Source organism: Pituophis catenifer, unplaced genomic scaffold (assembly GCF_029215685.1).
Source record: "Pituophis catenifer annectens isolate HBS135680 unplaced genomic scaffold, rPitCat1.0.hap2 SCAF_3, whole genome shotgun sequence".
NCBI lineage: Eukaryota > Metazoa > Chordata > Lepidosauria > Squamata > Colubridae > Pituophis > Pituophis catenifer.
In genome coordinates, this window is record NW_027256883.1 from 38,591,366 (window position 1) to 38,612,987 (window position 21,622).

The following is a 21,622-nucleotide window of genomic DNA, read 5'->3' on the forward strand; positions in this document are numbered from 1 at the left end:
CTATAATAAAATCCAGTGTCAATTATACATGGTCTGACTATTTGATAGTTGCAATCCCTAAACTGAGTGACCTGTTGTAGATTCAACACTAAAAGGGAAATGACTAAGCAGTGCAAAAGGTTTGCTACAATAATTATATAACATCGCTATGGTGGAGTAGACACATGTTTGTGACGAATCCCCAGTGCTGCTACGCAGAATCTAGCCACCTGAGCTGTAGTTATGGACTGTTCATCCTTAAGCATCCACTGAAGATAGGTAGTATCGGAACGGCCAGGATACCTAGCAGTTATTGGCAGAATATATTTTTCCTAATCTCCATATAAAAGGAACATCTAAGGATCATGTGATCTCCACTTCTCCTGAGCCGCAGGGAGAGATTCTTTCAGTGAATGGTATCCTTTTATACTTGCCGTACAAGACTGCCAATGGAAGCATGGCACCATGCAAGTGCAAATGCTTTCCGGTGGTTTGTTGACTTCAACTGACTAAGATAGCTGGCACGAGCAACAACACATCTAACAGCATCTGGAGCCAGAAACAGCGGTGCTTTCCCTAAGTCTGCCTGCCTCTCAATGTCCTCCACCTTTGTCACAAGTTTTGTCTTGCTAGATCATAGTCCATCTTGAGTGTTAAAGCTGGGGAAAAGCCTAGTTTGGCAAGGTTGGACTCAACAGCCTTGATCCATGATGAAGAGAATTTGTCTTGGAGGATTAATGGAGCAAGACCTTGCGGAAAGAAGTTAAGCTTTAGCCAGAGATTTAAGGACGCTATACAGATTCTTGCTTCAACTTTTGTCAATCCTGTCTGCAGTGCATTTGAGACACAATGCAGCATCTGGAGAATTGATTTAATGAATTTGGATTTAACTATTTCTAATGATGTAAAACATGAAGCTGACTATCCCATAAAGAAGCTGTGCTAGCGACTTGGCCAGAAAAAGCTTAATTGCAGCAAGGACATAATATCCTCCCTTTGTGTGGAAAAATTTAAGAATGGTGCTCGTTGATTGAGGCAGCTGCATATTCTCCATGTGCTTTACTTGAACCATTGGCCTGAATGACCAATGAAGGTGGTTACCTGCTCTATTTTAGATGTATTTATACAGAAATATTAAAAAGTTAAGACTTCACAAACTTTTAAACACCATTATAAATATACTTGGTCTAAGCCTCATATTATACATAGTCAGATTTATTTATTTATTTATTAAATTTTTATACCGCCCCCTCTCCCGAAGGACTCGGGGTGGTGAACAGCCAGAATTAAAAACACACAGTACAAATATTAAAATACATTAAAACAAAATTAAATTATCTTTGGCTTCTCCAATTTAAAACCCCTTACCCATAAAATTCCCCAATTAAAATTTTTTGTTAACACTGCCCGGCTTGCTGAAATAAAAAAGTCTTCAGGGCCCGGCGGACGGTCTGGAGGTCCAGGATTAGTCGTATCCCTGGGGGTAGCTCATTCCAGAGGGCGGGTGCCCCCACAGAGAAGGCTCTTCCCCGGGGGGTCACCAGCCGACATTGCCTGACAGACAGCACCCTGAGGAGGCCCTCTCTGTGGGAGCGTGTTGGCCGGTGGGAGATTATCGGAGGCAGAAGGTGGTCTCGTAAGTAACCGGGTCCTAAGCCATGGAGCGCTTTGAAGATGAGAACCAGCACCTTGAAGCGCACTCGGAAGACCACTGGAAGCCAATGCAGTTCGCGCAGGAGAGGTGTCACGTGGGAGTGCCATGTCGCCCCCATAAGTACCCGCGCGGCCGCATTCTGCACCAGTTGGAGCCTCCGAGTGCTCCTCAAGAGGAGCCCCATGTAGAGAGCATTGCAGTAGTCGAGGCGGGAAGTGACGAGGGCATGAGTGACCGTGCATAGGGAGTCCCGATCCAGAAAGGGGCGCAACTGGCGTATCAGGCGAACCTGATAGAAAGCCCCCCTGGCCACGGCCGTCATATGCTCTTCTAAAGACAGCCGTGCGTCCAGGAGGACACCCAAGTTACGCGCCCTCTCCATGGGGGCCAATGTCTCGCCCCCAATAGTCAGCGATGGCACCAGCTGACTATATTGAGACGCCGGCAGCCACAGCCACTCAGTCTTGGAGGGATTGAGTTCCTCCCCATCCAGACCCGTACGGCCTCCAGGCATCGGGACATCACTTCAAGGGCATCGTTGGGGTGGTCTGGGGTGGAGATGTACAGCTGGGTGTCATCAGCGTACAGATGGCACTGCACCCCAAAACCACGGATGATCTCGCCCAGCGGCTTCACATAAATGTTGAACAGGAGAGGCGAGAAGACCGACCCTTGTGGCACCCCACAAACCAGGTGCCTTGAGGTCGACCTCTGCTCTCCAGCCAACACAGACTGCGACCGGTCGGAGAGATAGGAGGAGAACCACCGTAAGACAGTGCCTCCCACTCCCAACCCTTCCAACCGGCACAGCATGATACCATGGTCGATGGTATCAAAAGCCGCTGAGAGGTCTAATAGGACCAGAACAGAGGAGCAACCTCTGTCCCGAGCCCTCCAGAGATCATCAACCAACACGGCCAATGCCGTTTCCGTGCTGTACCCGGGCCTGAAGCCGGACTGGAATGGATCTAGATAGACGGTTTCATCCAGGTACTGCAGGAGCTGTCGTGCAACCACACTCTCAACAACCTTCGCCAAAAAGCGAAGGTTGGAAACTGGACGATAGTTTGCTAAAACAGCTGGGTCCAGAGAAGGCTTCTTGAGGAGGGGCCTCACCACCGCCTCTTTCAAGGCGGGAGGCAAGAACCCCTCACTCAAGGAAGCATTTATAATCCTCTGGAGCCAGTCTCGTGTAACCTCCCGGGTAGCCAGCACCAACCAGGAGGGACACGGGTCCAATAAACATGTGGTTGCATTCAACCTCCCCAGCATCCTGTCCACGTCCTCGGGAGTCACAGGGTCAAACTCCTCCCAGATAACCGTCTCAAGACACACCTCGGACAACCCGCCTGTACCTACCCAGTCAGAGTCCAAGCCTTCCCGAATTGAGCGACTTTATCATGCAGATAATGCACAAAATCCTCAGCACGACCTTGCAAGGGGTCTTCCCACGCTCCCAGATGGAGAAGGGAGCGGGTCACCCTTAACAAGGCAGCTGGGCAATTTTCTGCCGACGCGATAAGAGCGCAAAGTAATTACCCTTCGCCGCCTTTATCGCCACTAAGTAGGTCTTGATATAAGACCTCACTAGTGTACGGTCAGATTCGGAGCGACTGGCCCTCCAACTACTCTCTAAGCGTCTTTTCCGGCGTTTCATCCCCCTCAGCTCCTTGGAGAACCAAGGAGCTGGGCAGATTCGGCGCCGGGTCAGAAGCCGCAAAGGCACGACCCGATCTAAAGCACCAGCGGCCACCCTATCCCAGGCGGCCACCAGGTCTTCCATCGAGTCGCGCGCCAGAGTCTCAGGAAATGGCCCAAGCTCCATTCGGAACCTATCAGGATCCATCAGGCGCCTGGGGCGGAACCACCTGATCGGTTCTGCCTCCCTGCAGTGGGGTGTAGTGGTCAGGAAGTCAAGTCTAAGGAGAGAATGGTCTGACCATGACAAGGGTTCAATAACTACATCCCCTGTATCTAAGCCATTCAACCACTGACCAGAGACGAAAACCAAGTCCAGCGTGTTTCCTCCTGTGTGAGTGGGGCCCTGAATTAACTGGGTTAGGTCCATGGCCGTCATGGAAGCCATGAACTCCCGAGCCACCTCAGATGCTTCACCGATGGACGGCAGGTTGAAATCCCCCATGACTAAAAGCCTGGGGGTATCAACCGCCACCCCGGCTATAACATTGAGGAGCTCGGGCAGGGTCGCTGCCACGTAGCAAGGAGCCAGGTATGCAACCAGCAGGCCCATCTGCCTCCCATGGCCCCACTTCACAGGGAGAGACTCACAACCGGCTATCTGAGGTACAGTGGCCTCCCTAGGATCAAGACCTTCCTTTACAATAACCACCACCCCCCCACCCCTACCCTGGGCCCTCGGCTGATGAAATGCGCGGAAACCCGGTGGGCACATTTCTACGAGGGGGACCCCCCCTCCCGGCCCAACCAGGTCTCTGTAATACCCGCCAGGTCCACTCCCCCCTCCTGAATCAGCTCACAAATGAGGAGGGCTTTATTAACCACGGACCTGGCGTTGCACAACATCAGCCTAAGACCCAGGCTCTGAGACTCCGGACAACCCAGGGAACGAGAAGAGCATTGGGAGCCGGAGCACGTCACCGCTTGGAGACAGCAGGTGCGTGCCCCCACAACATGATATGGCCCCCTGCTCCCACCATACCTGCCCCTCCCACCCACAGTCCTGATGACCTCGCCCTCTTCCCTACCAACACCAACCCCCTCCGATCCCCGCTCCGCACCTCCCCTAACGCGACCCTGTGCCGGGCCAGGGTCCCCAGCAAATCACCCTCCCTATCCTTTGCCAAACAACCCTCCCCCCTCCCCAAACCCCTTAAAAGATTGGCAAATGACAATTTTAAAAAACCCCTCAACCCCCTCTTCTAATATTCTAATTACATGAAAAAGACACTCTTTACTGTTACTTATATTATGTTACACATACAAACTTCATCATGAAAGACGCACTTAAAATCTTTTCTATATAAAGAAAAACTTGGGAAGTTGGGAGGGGGGCTAGCTAGAACATATAGCATAATGGTATATCAGAAATGTTATGCTATTCCATGCAATTTTAATAGTGTCATCATTAATTGAGATTAATTTATGTAGCAAAATTTGTGACCTGCCTTAATAGTTAAGTCAGGCTAAAGACACAATAAAATAGGACAACTTTCATTTCCTTATTCTTAACTTGCTTATTTATAGTTCTAAAAGGATGTCATCGAATAGTAATTTTTAGTGTGACAGAAGAAGAAAGTTCTTGGAAAATAATTTCAATACAATATAATATAATTTTTTGTCATGGACTCATCTGTTGATTTCCCTTGATTCCAATCACTTTTGGAATCTGTCCACCAATGTGGCATTCAAAGACTATTCAAAATACAATATAAATATTCTTTTTGACCTAACAAGATAACAAATGCAGGGCAGGCAACTTGATTTCATGAATATCACATGTGTGTGAACATCTCCTAATGTATATTGTATGTGGAATGGATGGATGGATGGGTGGATGGATGGATGGATGGAGTTTAGAGAGATGGACAGCTAGACATCCGATCACCAGAATTTGGGGGCCCACATAGACTAATAAGTATGGAAAGCAACAGAGCCTAGCACTTGCTTTGGTGAAATATCAGTACTATCTGCTAGGGAAGTGAAGCAAAAGGAAATGTCTGTTGGAAATGATTTGATTTTAATGGAAAGTAACCAAACAGGATGGAATATGAAGAGGGGCAAGCTATGGTTGGACTGAATAAAGAGAACAAAGGTGAGATTAAGGAGGCATTAGAATGAAAAAAAAATGAGGAAAACCCCCTTTATACAGAGATATTTTGGTGTGAAAGAAAAGAATAAAAGGAATTCAGGGTGATTTGGAAAGATATGGTGACTGTATATCTTATATGCTGGGGATATAATATGATAGTCAAAGACTAGATTCAGGCTATTTTGGTCTTGTTTGTAGTTTTGGGAGAAAAGTTCCTTCAATTTCTATTACATCAGTTTGCCTTTTTGTGTTTTGCTGGGCAATGGTGGCCAACTTTATAATTTCTACAAGAAGGGTAAAGACACGCCTAATATGATTTATAGCATAGTCCACAGAAGAAATTAATATTTGCTTTAGAAAAGATGGACAATGCTTTCCTGGCAGATAATATTATTCAATGTGATTTACCAACAGCAGAAATCATTATATGTAAACTCAAACCACACAAAAAATGCATAGCTAAGGAATCCTCAGTAAGAAGTGAATCTAAGTTACAATGGGGATTGGGATTCTTTAGGTTTCTAAATATTACTATACTACAAGTGGTAGGTCAATATACTGGTAGACACTAGTCAGATTTGGACTTCCAATATTATTGATGATTGTCAATCCCTTTCCTCCTTTTCCTTGTTCCCAATCAGATATTTTTCTCTGCCATCTTTGTTTCCTTGTTTTATGTTTTTTCTGTTGTTTCATGTTTTTAAATGTTTTTAACAGCTTATAAACTTCCTGGAGTCACTGGGAGTTGTATGGCAAATAAATTTAATGAATTATTATTAGCTGTTCACTACGGTATGAAATCACAGCTGCCAGTTCTTTAGCTAGTAGTGGCCTTCCTGTGCCTCAAATTCTTCTCAAATATTTAGGATGTTGTAATGTATAGGCATAGTACATGACAGACCCAGGCAGTGAGGCCTTTTTTTAAATTGACAATGAAAATGTTGTCAATGTGCAGATTTTCTGAGTGCGGTCCATGATTTCTTGGTATGGCACCCAATGTGCCGATAACCACTGGGACCACCATTTATGGCTGGTTTATGCCATAATCTTTTTGTTTGAATTTTCAGATCTTGTTACTTTGTGATCTTTTGCCATTCTTTCCCTTCTATTTTGTTATCCCCTGGTAATGCAACATCTACTATTCACACTTTCTTCCTTTCAATTACAATTATATCTGGGTTGTTATGTGCCAAGACTTTATCAATTTGTATTTGGGAATCCCAAAATATTCTAACCTGCTCATTTTCAACTACTTTTTCAACTCTTCTGTTTCAAGGACTGAAATTGAAACCTTCTATATACAAAACACTTTCCACTTCCCTGATGCTTCTTGCTTTAGATAAATTATTGTATCATTAGAGATCTCACATGTTGAAAGAAGAACCTCAGTTGAGAGATGTGAAAGTATTTTAACTTTTGTAAGGATTTATGTCAATAATCTTAGACAATACATTTTGTTCTAAATTAATTACATATTTTAAAGATTACCAGGCATGCAGCAAAGGAGGATTTGTTCCCCTTCTTGTCCTCATACCCTCTGTGTGGTAGATACAGCCTTAAAGTCAAATAATTGTCAAATAATATTTCTTTCTTTCTTTCTAATTTATTTGCCACCCATCTTGTTAAAGTGACCCTACACAGCTTACAGTACTAAAAGCATCAAAACCATAAAAATAAATATTTCTAAAATGATAAAAATGATACAATCAAAGATACAAATTATAGTTAAAAGATGGGGAGGGAGCAGGATGCCTAGGTGGAGGGAAGTCGGGATTGCCTCTTAATTCATAAACCACTTCCAGTGTTAGGTCACACCCTTTGGAGCCCAAGCCAGGTAGAGCCAGGTCTTTGGGTCCTTATGGAAGGTCAAAAGGATGAGAGCCAATCTCAACTCAGGGCTAAAATGTTCCAAAGAACAGGAGCAATGCAGAAAAGAGTCTTCTCCTGGACCTCGCAATCTGGAATTCCTTGACTGATGGGGTCTGCAGCATGCCTCCTCTGCCAGTGCAGGGAGGGTGGGCCAGTCCCATTAGAGTGTGATGGTTCCTTAAAGAATAGAATAGAATAGAATAGAATAGAATAGAATAGAATAGAATAGAATAGAATAGAATAGAATAGAATAGAATAGAATAGAATAGAATAGAATAGAATAGAATAGAATAGATGGAATGGAATGGAATGGAATGGAATGGAATGGAATGGAATAACAGAGTTGGAAGGAACCTTGCAGATTATCTAGTCCAACTGCCTGCTCTAGCAGGACACCCTATACCATTTCTGAAAGATGACTGTCTAGTCTCTTCTTGAAAACTTCCAGTGATGAAGCACCCACAACTTCCAAAGGCAAACTGTTCCATTGATTGATTGTTCTCACTGTCAAAAAAATTATCCTTATTTCTAGATTGAATCTCTCCTTGATCAGTTTCCATCCATTATTTCTTGTCTGGTCTTCAGAGCCATGCCATGCAGGGCTTTAAAGGTAATAACCAGCACCTTGAATTGTACCTGGAAGCAAAGCAGCAACCAGTACAGCCTGTGGAGCAGTGATGTAACATGGATAACCTTAGAGGCCCAAAGAACTGCCCACGCCATTGCACTTTGTGCCAACTGAAGTTTCTGAATATTTTCCAAGGATAGCCCCATGTAGAGCAAATTGTAGTAATCCAGATGGGAGAAGACCAAAACTTGAATGACTGAGCTCAGAAACTCCCGATCCAGGAAAAGTCCCAACTGGCAACAACAAGAAACTGTACAAAGGCTGTCATTTTTTTAAAAAAAAAATGGACTGTTTTCACAATAATAATCATTCAGACTTTCTTGTGTTGTGGCCTTGTATATTGTTTGTTTGCTTCTTTCTTTCCTTATTATTTCTTTTCAAACTTGACAGCCTAGTTTTACATTATTTATTTCCTGATTCCAGCAATTAGCTTCGATCCCTCCCTTCAAATCTATAAATCCATAGATCACAATACTAGTCATACATTTCTTTGGTGAAATTTGAGAAGTGCATTGGTAGCACGTGAAAATAAAGGTATGTTGGAAAAAAATTGATTGAAAAAAGACAGCTTTTTTCGTTGCTGGAGAAAGTAATTTCATATACATGTAGGCCTAAGTACATTTCCTTTGCATTGTTTTATTGTATTTTTTTTTTTTGCAGATGCCAAGAAAAACAGTTAGTGTGTTCTCCTTGCCCCCTCTTTCATTTATCCTCCTTTCAAATTATCCATGTTCTCCTTTTGCCTATTCATATATCTGATAGTCCTACATATCAATGAAATATCAGTTGCCCTTCTTAACCAAGTTGGACTAAGTTGAAAGGAGCATCAGCTGCTAGGTAAAGAACATACTTGTGCATACTTTCCCAGAGATACCATATAGAACTGTCTATCATAGATCTCCATATACTACAGATTCTATCCATCTTTCCTCCAGTATCTTAAATGTAATATAGTAGGCACATTCATTGATACACCTAATGCATACGCATAGCGTACATATTGGGGATTTATATCCTAAATCTTCCTCCTGTTTTAGGAAGGAAATTTTGAGCCACTTCCTGCCTCTGCAGCATTTTCTCTTTGGCAGAAAGATCAAACAAAAGAAAAACAACTTTTATTTAAAAGGGAAATAGGACAGTGACAAGCTTTGAACAAAATTCCAAAATGATCCATTCTACTAATGGAGAAGCAACTGAAATAGTTTTATGCCAGTCTGCATAAAACATACAAGGATTGGGCTTGTGGAAAGATAATGTTCCAGATAAAATAAAGTGGTCTTTTAAAAAAAATTAAACAGGGTACTGTCTTAACTAACATTTTCCTTTTCTTTTTAGTCAGTAACTCTTGGAACTACCTCTGTGCCAATTTGTTATCTAGAAAACCCTCCTTCCTTGAATTACCAGCTATAATCAGGCGATTCTTAGCTTTCTCTCTTTCCTTACCCTACCTTGTCAAAAACATCTGGCTTTTTTTGTCCTGGACTTCTGCTTTGTTTTTCAAAAGGACCCAGATTCTCTGTCTCTGGCACGGAAGGAAGCATTGAGAGACTGTTGTTGTTGTTGCGTGTGTGGTGAAGATCATGCCCAAGACAAGATTTTATTTTGAATGGCTAAGCTGTCCTGAATATCAGTAATTTACACTAAAGAGAACATTGTATGGAACATTGTTTACTAGCAAATAAACTAAAATTAAACAGTGCGAGGATACAAACTATCTTGAAAGATACAGTAAGCATAGTACCGTTAAACATCACTGTTTTAAGACTGAATGAAGTGGGAGAAAGTATATGTTTTATCTTTGTATCCTGTGATTAATTTAGTTCTGTTCAGTCATTCTGCAAACTATAGGTGTGTTGCATTTCATAATTCTTTTATATAAACATAGTGCTCTGAAAAGAGTAGATGTATCCAAAATATTTGCATATTGAACAACTATTTTTCTTTCCTATACCCTTGACACTTACAGGGTTCCTATTACCTGCTTAATATAAAATTTAAAAAATCATTATTTGCAGCATTTTTTTCTATTAAACAGTAACAGATCAAGATCATGTTTAATTAAAATTAACTTGCTTACCAAAGCCAAATGTACTAATGATTCACAATGACCTTTTATTACCTGCAGTCCCTTGTTTTGGCTGGATGATTGACAGCTTGCTGTTTGGCTCCGTGTTGTATTTCAGCTGACAAGACTTTTCATTTTAACTCAATTTGCCTGCCTATCACAAGCTGGTGGCGGGCCAGGCGCAAGTCGGCCAGCTTTGCCTCAGCAGCTTGCTCCATTTCTCATTAGTACGCATTTATTCAGTGGAAATTGGAAGACAAATGCTTGAAGGCATGTGAACTAAGTATAGCAAATTAGGTTTAAAGACTGAATATTTATAAGTATATTGAAATGACTTCGACTTTTAAAAAAAGATTGTAGATGAATTGGAAGCAGAGAATATAAGAGAAATGGGGAGTGGGAAGACTCTAAAAATAATACTCTGGGAAGTCTGAAGGCTCCCTCTTCCTCCCTCCCTTTCTCTCTTTCCCTCCTTAGAAAATATGTCAACTTTACTGACAATCTCTCTTCATGTGTTGAAGTTTCAGCATCTCATGTGTGTAGGAAGTGGGAAAACATGAGGGTCATGTTCATTTGCTGCTTGGTTATCTCTTGCTTTGCTTTAAATTGCCTTGTTTGTTCAGCACTAGCACAGAAACAGATGTTGTTCTCTAGAGCTGGATCATTTACGGTACCTCATGGTGCAAAATGGGAGGCCTCCCAGGCTATCCAGCTGGTCTTACAGGAGTGCTGGCTTATGCCTACTGAAGTATGACAACCGCAAGTACTGTACAGGCTGCTGTTTTATCATCTAGTTGTCATTCAGTGTCTAAATCCAGTGTATAAGGATTGTTGGGAGGGGAGGAAGGGAGGAGGGGAGGAGGAACTGGGAAAGAGTGTCATTTTTTTTGTTTGTTTATTTTCATGGTCGGCTGCCACAAACCCACACAAACTCCCTCCTCCTTTGCTGATCATAATGTGACTCATTACCTTTGTCATCTAAGGATTATCAGCAAGATCGCTCAGAGCAAAAGCCGCGGCTCCTTTTTCCCCACATAGCTGGTATTGGAAGGTAAAATAGATTTGTCATTTATGATCTGACCGCTAAGCCGTGCTCTGAGCTCCATTACTGTGATTAAATTCTCTATAAGAGAAGTTTGCCCGATTGTCATTTGGGATACCACGGTGGTCAACAGACTGCCATGCTTCCTTTCAAAATGTCAGCCAATCCGATATGACTTTGTGGCTTGTGCTACTCAAGTGGAAACCTGCTATTTGAGCAGCAGCGACACTTTGCCTGATGAATTCGCTTATCGTTGCTGTGTGTTTTGTGCTTTGCTCCCTTCCCCTCACTGGCCCCCAACCAGGATTTGGTTGCTTTGGTGTCCAGTGGCCCTACATATGTCAGTTACCATTTCCATACTGCAGCCTACTATGCTCTAATCAGCTTCATTATGCCTAGGCTGCATAAAGCCAAGTAATGGAGCCTGGATCTTTCTTTTGCATTGGGGGAAGTTTTCTCTTGCCAGAATGCAGCCATTTGACATCTATTGTGCCTTGTGGCTATCCGCAATAGAGGCCATATTCTGGAATCAGAGGTTTTTTTCTGGCTTCGTCATCAACAAGCCGACTTGATTCTCCCTGATTATAGTAACGAAGGCAGTCCAAAAAAAATATGCACAGCCTCACTGTACGTCACATTGAATCACGGTGTTGGCCACACAGAACTGACCGCAGCCTCATTTCTTTAGACAAATACACGCTTAAGGAAAAAAAAACTCTTGCAGAAAAGCATCCAAATCAGCTTTATTTGCCATGCACTGTCTTTAATTTTTATAGAAAAAAAACACACATTTGTAACTGTCTCTTTCAAATGCTTCTAGGCTAAGGTTGCTACACTTTCTTGTAAATTAACCTTTAGGCTCACCAAAGCTTATGTGGCAAAGAGGGGATTTTAATGTGGATATTCCAAAATGCATATAAGCAACTATCTATGCTTGATCTTATGTTCTACGGGTGCTCCGGTTTTTGCATTGCTAAGGCTTGTTTTCACACTGATAGCTTAAAGGAATCATGCTGTCTCCTACAGGACCCAGCCATGCTGGTGGAGAAATAGTCAGTTTTGATTACTAAGTGAGAGATGCAGCCGCAGACAGGAGGTACATGCTGGTATGCATGCTATCAGAATGATTTATGCAAATTATGCATATTATTCCCAAAGGAATTTCTCCTCAAACTGCCAGGATAAATTGCCGGAAATTAGCCATAAAATCTGTCATGCTAGGAGCAAAAGGTGAAGGCTACTGGGATGGCAAGGACATTTGCCTTCCCAAGCTTTCCAGGTTATGGTGGGCGTCTGGAAAAGGTTTGGGATTTGTGTCAAAGCATTACACAGGATATGGGTTTTCCCCCATTAACTTGTCAAAGTGCCACGCATAATTTGAATTTGCTCAGCCAACAGTAGAAATTATGATGTGATGATGATATTGCTAAGGGTTCCGTAATTCCCAGCATCCTAACTTCACAGTTCACTGTATAGTTATTTGAGTGCTTCATATTGTAATGAATGATTGAAGCCCAGCACAAGGCCTTTGGAGGAGAGCTCTGAATCCTATAGTTGGTATTGCAACCCTTGCAATGTATATAAATGCATAAAAATATTCCTCTCTCTAAGGAGGGCATTTTAGTGAGACGTACAAATAATGGTTTTCCACCCAAAATCCACTACATTGTCTTGAGCTATCTATCTATAGATAAATCTATATAAATAAATATAAATATATAAATCTATCAGTTAATAATTATATTTAATAATTCTAAACAGCAAATACTCCATTACTCCTACAAGAATGCATTTGTGTCCCGTTTTTGGTTCTCCCCTGCCCCCTCCCCCGGCCTATTTTTCCCTCCACCTTTTTTTTAATAGCCACATCTAATAAATTAATTCAGTGGCTGTTATAGGAATTTGTAAATTCCAGTCATCTTCAGTATTTTTAATGGTTTAAGATCTTGTTTTGTTCTGTTTTTCTCTTTATTTAAATGCAGAAAGTGCTATAAATGAGAGCTTGCGAATGTGTTCCTCGTCAATGAATATCCGTAAAATCAAAGAAAATTTTATTCTCAGCTTTGAAGAGAACCATGAAGTCTGTTTGAGAAAAGAAGATTTGTTAGCAATTTTTCCTCCAATTCTGCACATGGACCCTGAAATCTACGAAGATCCTCAAGTAAGAGTTGACTGCTATTGCACATATGATCACAGGCATATTTCTGCTACCGGGCTCTTTATAATACAGATTATTTTTTTTAGAGAATAGGGGGGGAAAAAAACTGTGGAACAAATCTTCCTGCTTTCAGTTCTTTCAAGATGCCTGCCGCAGGTCAAAGGATTTAAGGTCTAAAGGGAGAAATAATGGCAATGAGGCTGACTGCTTACCCCCTTTGAGACGAACTGACAATTGTTCACTGACTACCATAAACTTGAGGCTAAATGTGGGCTTTGTTTGGAAGTGGATCATTGGATGGCCAAAGAAGGCAGAATAATGAAAGGTGGCTTAAAGAGCAAATAATGTGGGCTATTTAGTTAAGTGCCCCCAAAGCATCATTGATTCTCTAAAGCCCCTATAATAGCAGTGTCTTCTTAAGACGTATAGTTTTTCACCTCTCTTTATAGGGATTGGTCTTTTCGTGGTCAATTAGTGTGGCGTTGTGAACTCAGGATTGTAAAGCTGTTGCTCTGCAATGAAGCTTTGAGGGTAATTGTGTCATCTCCATGTATTTTCCCTTTTCTGAAGCTAAAGTTAATGAATATCAAAGACTGCAAATTAATCCTGTCTAGTTCAGCTTAATGCAGCTCCAGAAGTTCATCACCTGCATGCAAATTGAAGGGCTGTTCCCTCAGTTTTTACTGAAATATGTTGCAGCCGGCTTGGAGATGCTGTAGAGACAGAAATGCAAGTCACAAGGCTTTACAAAAAATCAGCATTTTACTGAATTCCATGAAGTCCAGGGATAACATGATATGTTGCAGTTATGGTTTATAGGGCATATAAACTTCTCCAACAAAGTGATTCTGAGCAGTATTTAACTCCCTAAATCCATAATTTGGGTTAAATAAATCTCCAATGATTAAAAATTAAAAGCAATCTAATATATTATAAAACAACCATATATGGTAGGAATCAGTGGTGGGTTGCTCCCGGTTCTGTCCAGTTCTATAGAACCGGTAGTAAAACTGGTGGGAGGCTCCGCCCACCTGCCCCGACGTCATCAAGGGTGATCTGCGCATGTGCAGAAGCTTCTGTGCATGCACAGAAGCACAGGCATGTGAGAGAGTGAAGCGTGCTCGCGCGCGCGCGCTCCCATTGCGAACCGGTAGCAAAGGTAAGTAGAACCCACCCCTGGTAGGAATCCACCATTCCAAAAACAATTTAAAATGTTTACTCATCAGAGGGACAACCATAGTTGCTCAATGGGCTTGGGGAAAGAGCAAATCTTCACAGATTTTATGAAGGCTAGGAGGGAAGGGGGGTTCCCACTGATAGGAGCATCCTTTTGGAAAGGGTCATTAGGGTATATTTTTACTTGGACAAAGGAGAAGTCTTGAGAAATGTCCAAATCGCCTTGTTCTTTTCAAATCATCAGCCCTACCCAGTTCCCTTATAGACTGAGGAGACATAAGGGATGCTTTCACTGACTGACAATAAGCTGCTGATACATTTTCAGGATATGGTCCTTGATATTTATGAGCCTAATTATTTTGGAATTAGGTTATTTGAAGAAGCACCTGCTTCCATCTAGTGCTATCTGATCTTTACATTCTGATCTGGATGCCTTGCTGACCATAATATATATATGAATGTGACAATTGATGAAAATTGCTACCTTTTTCATTCTGCCAGCAGAGAAGTTATGCTGAATCAAAAATCACTTCCTAACAGAAGGGACACTTTCAGCCAGAGATGGCTCATACTGGAGTCAGCCTTTTGTAATAGAAAAATAATTATAGTTACCTTTTCAGAAGATGATGCTAAAAAATAAAATACGTTATTTTCTATGCTTGGTATCACCAAAATATTATATTTGCGTGTATTTGTAAAATTGGCAGTTGACATAGATAAAAGTATCTATAATGCTAACGCCATTAAGCATATAAGCATGTGTGAATCAGATTAAAAATTATTAGACTAGATTATGTTTTTAAAATCAAAATGTTTAAAAATTAAACCACATGTTCTAAGATCACCCGGGCCTTTGAAATCTAGGATTGTTGTAGAATATAGCAGCAGGAAAGGGTATTATTAGGTATGTTCACCACCTTGAGTTATTTATAAAAATAGTAAAAGCAGGATTTTAAAAAATAATATAAATAAATGAATTAATATGACAAATTGGCCCAGGTCAAAACAGTTTATCCCAGTGTAGGATTCCAATAATGGTACTTTGTAGACTGCAGTGTTGTCTTTCGGATTTTAAATATTTGTAATGCAAAGCTGTAATTGTATTGTTTGTTTGTGTTGGGCAGAAAGCATGCAAATATTCATGTGATTCAACTCTCTGTACCTTGTATACTCTTACTTGTACCAAATGGTCTTACTCACTATATGTGTTCCTAATTTTAATGTGTGGGGAAGGGAGGTATAACGTATAAGTTTATAACCAACATTTCAATTATGAATTTTGCAAGGCAACAGTCGTGTAGCAACAGTTATTAAAATAACAACACAAAACCAAGACATATGATAAAAATATAGCTAAAAATATTAAGTGTCTTTAGTACCATTAAAAACAGGTGAGAATATGCCTTATATCTAGTACTTTAAAGTCCAGTTAGCAAGTTGGATAAGTCTAAATAGAAAATATCACAATTTGAGTAGCGTTCAAAGAAGATCCATTCAGTCATCTGCCTAACCTTGGGAGGTTGATATACAAAAGAAAGAATTCACAAGATAAACTTGGTTAACAGGACATCTATATCTATACCCACCAATGATGGGTATGTGTTACTACGTCACCTGGACATAACCTTCAATAGAAGGCAAAATTTATGAAATACACATGGGATATCATTATAGCAACCTTAATTACAAGTTAGGTTAGCTTGACCCTTTCAATATTTGGTGTGCAGCCAAGTTCAAAAGTTGTATTTAGCTTTTATAACTTGTAGTCTTATCCATACTGTCTAAGCACCTGCTCAAATATCAAAGAACCCAGTGTGACTTGGAACAATCCAATTCATGTAATAAAACCAATTCCTCATGAGGACAACAAAGAAGGTGAGAAATACAATGGAACATACAAAATCTGTTTGGAAAAACAAAAGATTCTGAACTGGTATCACACAATACCACAGCTGGTGTCATTCTGTTTCTGCAATGGATGCAGTGACACAGTGAAAGAATCACTTGTAGATCCTTTGTGTCTCAGATGTTTAAAGAGGAAACACCACTATCTAGGCAAGTCACATTAAAGTAAAAAGATAAACAACCATTGACAAAATATGTAAAGTTAAGATCAGCAAAATAAAATTAACCATGTGGCCCTGAATTACATAATATTTCCTCCCTTACTCGGTTACTTACAACTACTATATATTGCATCTTCTGTATTTAACACCTACTGGAAAAGCACCCTTAATTGTTTTTGAAAAAATGGGGAAAGAGCCACCTTCTCTATTCCAAAACCAAGGAGCCAAGGAGCTACCATGAATAAGCCCAGTCCCCTCATGGCCATACAGAATAGATGGGCAGGTCCTATCTGGATAACATGGCCTGAAGGTAATGAGGACCTGAATCTTAAAGAGCTTTAGTAACCCATTATAATTATAAAAGCTGAATTTAATAACTCTTGAATTTAGATGAGCAATGAGTACATGCCCTTCAGAAACATCCATGGTACAGTTTTTACTGGCTGTGCATGATGTAGTCGTGGTAGCCTCATTCTATACTAGCTTAAGTTTTTGTATCATTTGCAAGGGCAGCTCCAGCTCAGCAGTTCCACTTAATGTAGACATGAATTTTTACTTCCCAAGGAACTGCTTCCAAACAGAGTTGGGAAAAAATGATAGTGCATGTTTCTGCCAATTTGAGATAGAAAGCCTACAAAAACTACAGTGGAAAGCCTGATTCAGGCTTTGCACAATCTAAAGCAAATCTGCCAGTTGCCTCCTTCTTCAGCCCACAAAAAGATGAAAGCCAAATTCTTGGCTCTCTTATTTGCATAACATGGTTTCCTGGCTGAATCACAGTTGAATCTGCTAGTGTACAGAATTTAAAAGATGGGCTTTCAGTAGGGATGAGGTGAGAGTGCACATAAGTGTGTATGAAGGACCATCTGTAAGTTGTGCTTTAATGCATTCACTCTGAAGTCCCTAGTCTGTATTCTTTAATGATTTCCTGGTTGCAACATACTTTAAACAGATGGGCCCTTTATCAATTACTAAAACTATAAACAAGGACAGTGTGCCCTTCTAGTTTTGATTCCAATCATCCCAGATTTTCTGTATGAACATATTGCAAGGTTGCCTCAGTAGTGCATGTTAATGCATTTAGACTCGCCTTCACAAGTTAGAAGGCTTTCCAGCAAGGAATTCCTGATTCTGGAATAATTCTTAAATCATTTAAGGAATTATTTAGAATGATCATTATTGTGGTTTGTGGTAGTGGTGGAAATTAGCAATGTTCTCATTGTTATTATTTCTACAGAGCAGTACTTGTCATGTTTATTTTGCTGGTGCACATTCTCCCCAAAATACCACGGTCAAGCCATGAGCAGTACCTTCAGCCTGGCCTGGCTTCTGAAGGTTATGTCAAATTTAACAAGCAGGGAATTGAAACTGAAACTAGGAAATGGAGCAGACGAAAATGATAAGGTGGTGCTTAAGAAATATATTGGTCAGATTTAGAAAAGGGGAGATGGCGTGCAGCCCTAAACAACAAAAGCGAAGAAAGGAAGTCACACGAAACCTGAGGGAAGTGACTAATTTTACCTCCCCTTATTTTAGTTAGAAGAAGCAAATGTCAATATATAGTGCTTCTTTTATTATGTTTCTTGTGTTTTGTCTTAATATACGATCTTCATGTTTTTGTATCATCACTGGTACAGAATTTCCACATGGAATTCAAAATCAGTAAGCACATGAATAGCAGATAATCCAATTTGTTTTAAATGAAACCCAAAAGGAAATGAAACTCAAAAGAAAAGGAATCCAAAGGTGTAAAGCATAAGAAACTTGTTCATAAAATAGTTTACAGAGCTGTACGGCCTGATTTGAGACAAGAGGACCACATTTTAAGACTTAAGGCACAAGTGTGGTCTTACTTGCCTTCCAGAAGTATTAGGAACAAAAATAAAGAAGTTTTTCCTGCTTCTTATGGCCATGTAGCATCTGTTTAACCATTTAATTTTCATTTTTCTTCCAGACATATAAATTTGACCGCTATGTGGAGAACGGCAAGAAGAAAACAACCTTCTTCAAACAGGGAAAGAAGTTGAAATATTTTCTAATGCCATTTGGCTCTGGAAGCAGCATGTGTCCTGGCAGATTCTTTGCAATGAATGAAATTAAAGTCTTTGTGATTTTAGCATTGGTTTATTTTGATATGGATATAATAGAAGACAAACAAATCGGACAGGGCAAAGATAGAATAGGCCTTGGTATTTTACTGCCAGATTCTGACATTATTTTTCGTTATAAGCTTCGGTCTTAGTAGAGAACCTCTATTGCTTATATAACTATCTTACTCAAATCAGTCTTTTATTAAATGTAATGTAGCATTTGTAATTTATGGGTGTCTTTACAGGTTTACTGTACTTTCATTGATATTAAGTGTTTTAAATATTATCATAGACTGCTTTTCTGTGCAAAAAACAATGAGAAGCAGATATAATCCATGTAAATTCTTTTTATGATACAAATTCTAGGATCTAAGGTCCCACAAGTAATTCTGACTCATCCATGGATCCATTGGTCTTCTAAAGAGAATTGGATACTAAAACTAAAATCCTAAACATCTTTCTGGGAAGATAAAATCTACTCATCCTGGAGACACGTAATTCAGAGTAAACATAAATAAGGGACACTTTTCCTGTTGATTCTGGAAAAATTACAATAATAAGTATTGCTTCTATTGCCATCCTGAGGCATAATAACAAGGATTTAATCTTTCATTCCTACAGTCTCACAAAAAAGTTAAATGTTTTTCTGTGCCAAGGTACTTCTGTTTTGTAGCCAACAGTTTCCCTTCTACTGAGGAGTGTTTCACTAGGTGACAGCATTTGGCAAAAGTTGGGAAACTTGCTAAAAATATAAACTCTGACACACCCCTTCCCCATCCTCTTTATATATTCTCTATAACTACTTTGGTATGAAGAAGATGAGAACTGCTCAAAAGACTCTCCTTATATGGATACTGCAATAAAGCAAGATAGCTTAAAAAATATGACCAAAAGAGGAAAAGGTATTTGTCTTCATCTTAGCCAGGCACTTCAATGTGCAGAGATGAAGAGATTCTGCTCATCATGGAAAGAAGGAACACGATTCTCACTGACGCATTTTATGATGCTTCAACACTTTGACCAGTTCCATAACCAGAATTGGTTCTGCACATATCATGCTTTTTTCCCCCTTCTCTTCAATCCTGCCAAATTCTTAGAGACTCCCTGGACAAGTCCCTGCAGTTTACTTGGCAAAGTTTTTTCAGAAATAATTTCCCATTGCATTCCTCTGAGGGCTGAGAGGTAGTGACTGACTGAAGGTCATCCAGCTGACTTTGTGCCCAGGCTGAGGTTAGAAGTCCCAGTCTCCTGATTTCTAGCCTGATGCCCTAACCACTACACCAAACTGTCCCTATACATGCAGAGATTTTTAGAAACGGATACGTGGCCTTACAAAGCAACTTCATACAAATGTTTTGTCCAAAACTCTATATAGCTCTAATAGATTATCTGCAATATAACATAATTTATGAAGCATTGACTAATTAGATAAGCTACCTGTCTGTGCTATTGGTACTCATACGTGGGAGGAAATAAACTTTTTTTTAATTACTCTGTCAGATTTATTCTAGGTGATGGTGCACACTCTATGGGCAAATGCATTGCATAGTCAGCTGAAGCTCAAAATCTAGTTATTTTTTTACAGAATGATAAGCAAAAGTAACATTATTACAATGTTGTACAGACGTGCTTGCAGAAATGTCAGTTGTGAAACATACCCTACAGTTGTGAGGATTCGTCCTTTGACAACTTTTTGATATCAACTGTGGGACGAATTAAAAGCAGATTCTTTGTTTAAAACATGGCTTGCATTTTGATTCAAGTTGTGATTTTACATTTTGAAATTGTAAATATCGTAAATATTGTAATGGCGCTTTGTTAAATAGGACAGCAATACATACGCCAGAATAATCACTGCTCTATAGCTGATATGTCTCTCTGGGAACCAAGAGAAGACAACACTTGTAAATGTACAACTGAGATCTATGAAAAGGTACAGTTGACTGCTACTTGATGCTCAAACTTTCACCGGGTATAGAAAAAAAAAGGCAAGTGAGAGGCTATGTCCAAACCCTGCACTACACTATAGACTTGATCGGGGTGAAATCCATTTTTTTTCCCTACCTGTTCTGTGGGCGTGGCAGGGAAAGGATATTGCAAAATCTCCATTCCCACTCCACTCTGGGGCCAGCCACAGGTGGTATTTGCCAGTTCTCCGAACTACTCAAAATTTCCACTACTGGTTCTCCAGAACCTGTTAGAACCTGCTGGATTTCACCCCTGGAGTTGATGGATCTTCAAACAGATTTTTCTGCAATGTTTATAACAAAGTCGTATTCGAGAGGAGCAGTTGTTTTTCTTTTCAACTGGAACTAATAAGTTGGTGCAAGTTCTTGCAGCCGATCTCCTCCCACTTCTGTAAAATAATTCTCTGGTTTGGGTTTTCCCCAGTGAAGCTATTCATGACCAAGTAGCATAATTCTTCTAGAATTGACAGGATAAAACAATACAAATTATTATTAATGAAAATGATTAAGAGGACTCTTCTTTCTAGTTTTAAACCCTGCCGGTCACCCTTAACCACAACACAACCATATCCTGACAATATCATTGTGAAATTGCCCTTACTCTATGCCCAGGAACTAAGTGAGACTTAGATACACTGGAATAAAACTAGTATTTTCCTTTTTAAGGTGACATTCTTCCATCATAGCTTCATGATGGAATAATGAATAATAATGCTTTATTATAATAATATAATAATATACTATATTATCTTGGAACTATGGTCAGATGGAATCTTCTAAGATGGCATTCTCAGCAGAGTTTGTTTGTTTGTTTGTTTGTTTGTTTGGTTTGGTTTTTGCCAAAACCAGACAGCTGGTTTTGTTGTCAAAGCTGCCTCTTTGGCAGCATGCTTTGAACAGGACCTACTAGGAATGAGTCAAGATAATCATTGGGTGACTATGGACCTACCTGAGATTAGAAGGTAGCAATTCTCAGTGGGAGGAGTTGGAAGGTAGAGTCTCTACCTATTCCTTTCCAGCTGTCTGCTGTTTTAAGAACTTACGGTGCTTTTCCTGTCTTTGAGAGGAGCTGTTTATGACTAGCTTTAAAAGTTTCAGCTGTAAATTTTAACTGCTAAATATTTTGGATTATATCAAA

The 21,622-nt window shown here is 40.3% G+C and overlaps 1 protein-coding gene across 1 annotated transcript in view; it reads left to right on the forward strand.

Annotated features, from left to right (window-relative positions):
• CYP7B1 (cytochrome P450 family 7 subfamily B member 1) overlaps positions 1-18,669 on the forward strand; it is a 129,801-nt gene extending 111,132 nt beyond the window's left edge. Inside the window, exons 5-6 of the mRNA XM_070942257.1 lie at positions 13,010-13,188; positions 18,382-18,669. Of these exons, the coding sequence (XP_070798358.1) occupies positions 13,010-13,188; positions 18,382-18,669 (467 nt within the window). The remainder of the gene's footprint in view (positions 1-13,009; positions 13,189-18,381) is intronic.
• The last annotated feature ends 2,953 nt before the right edge of the window (positions 18,670-21,622 follow it).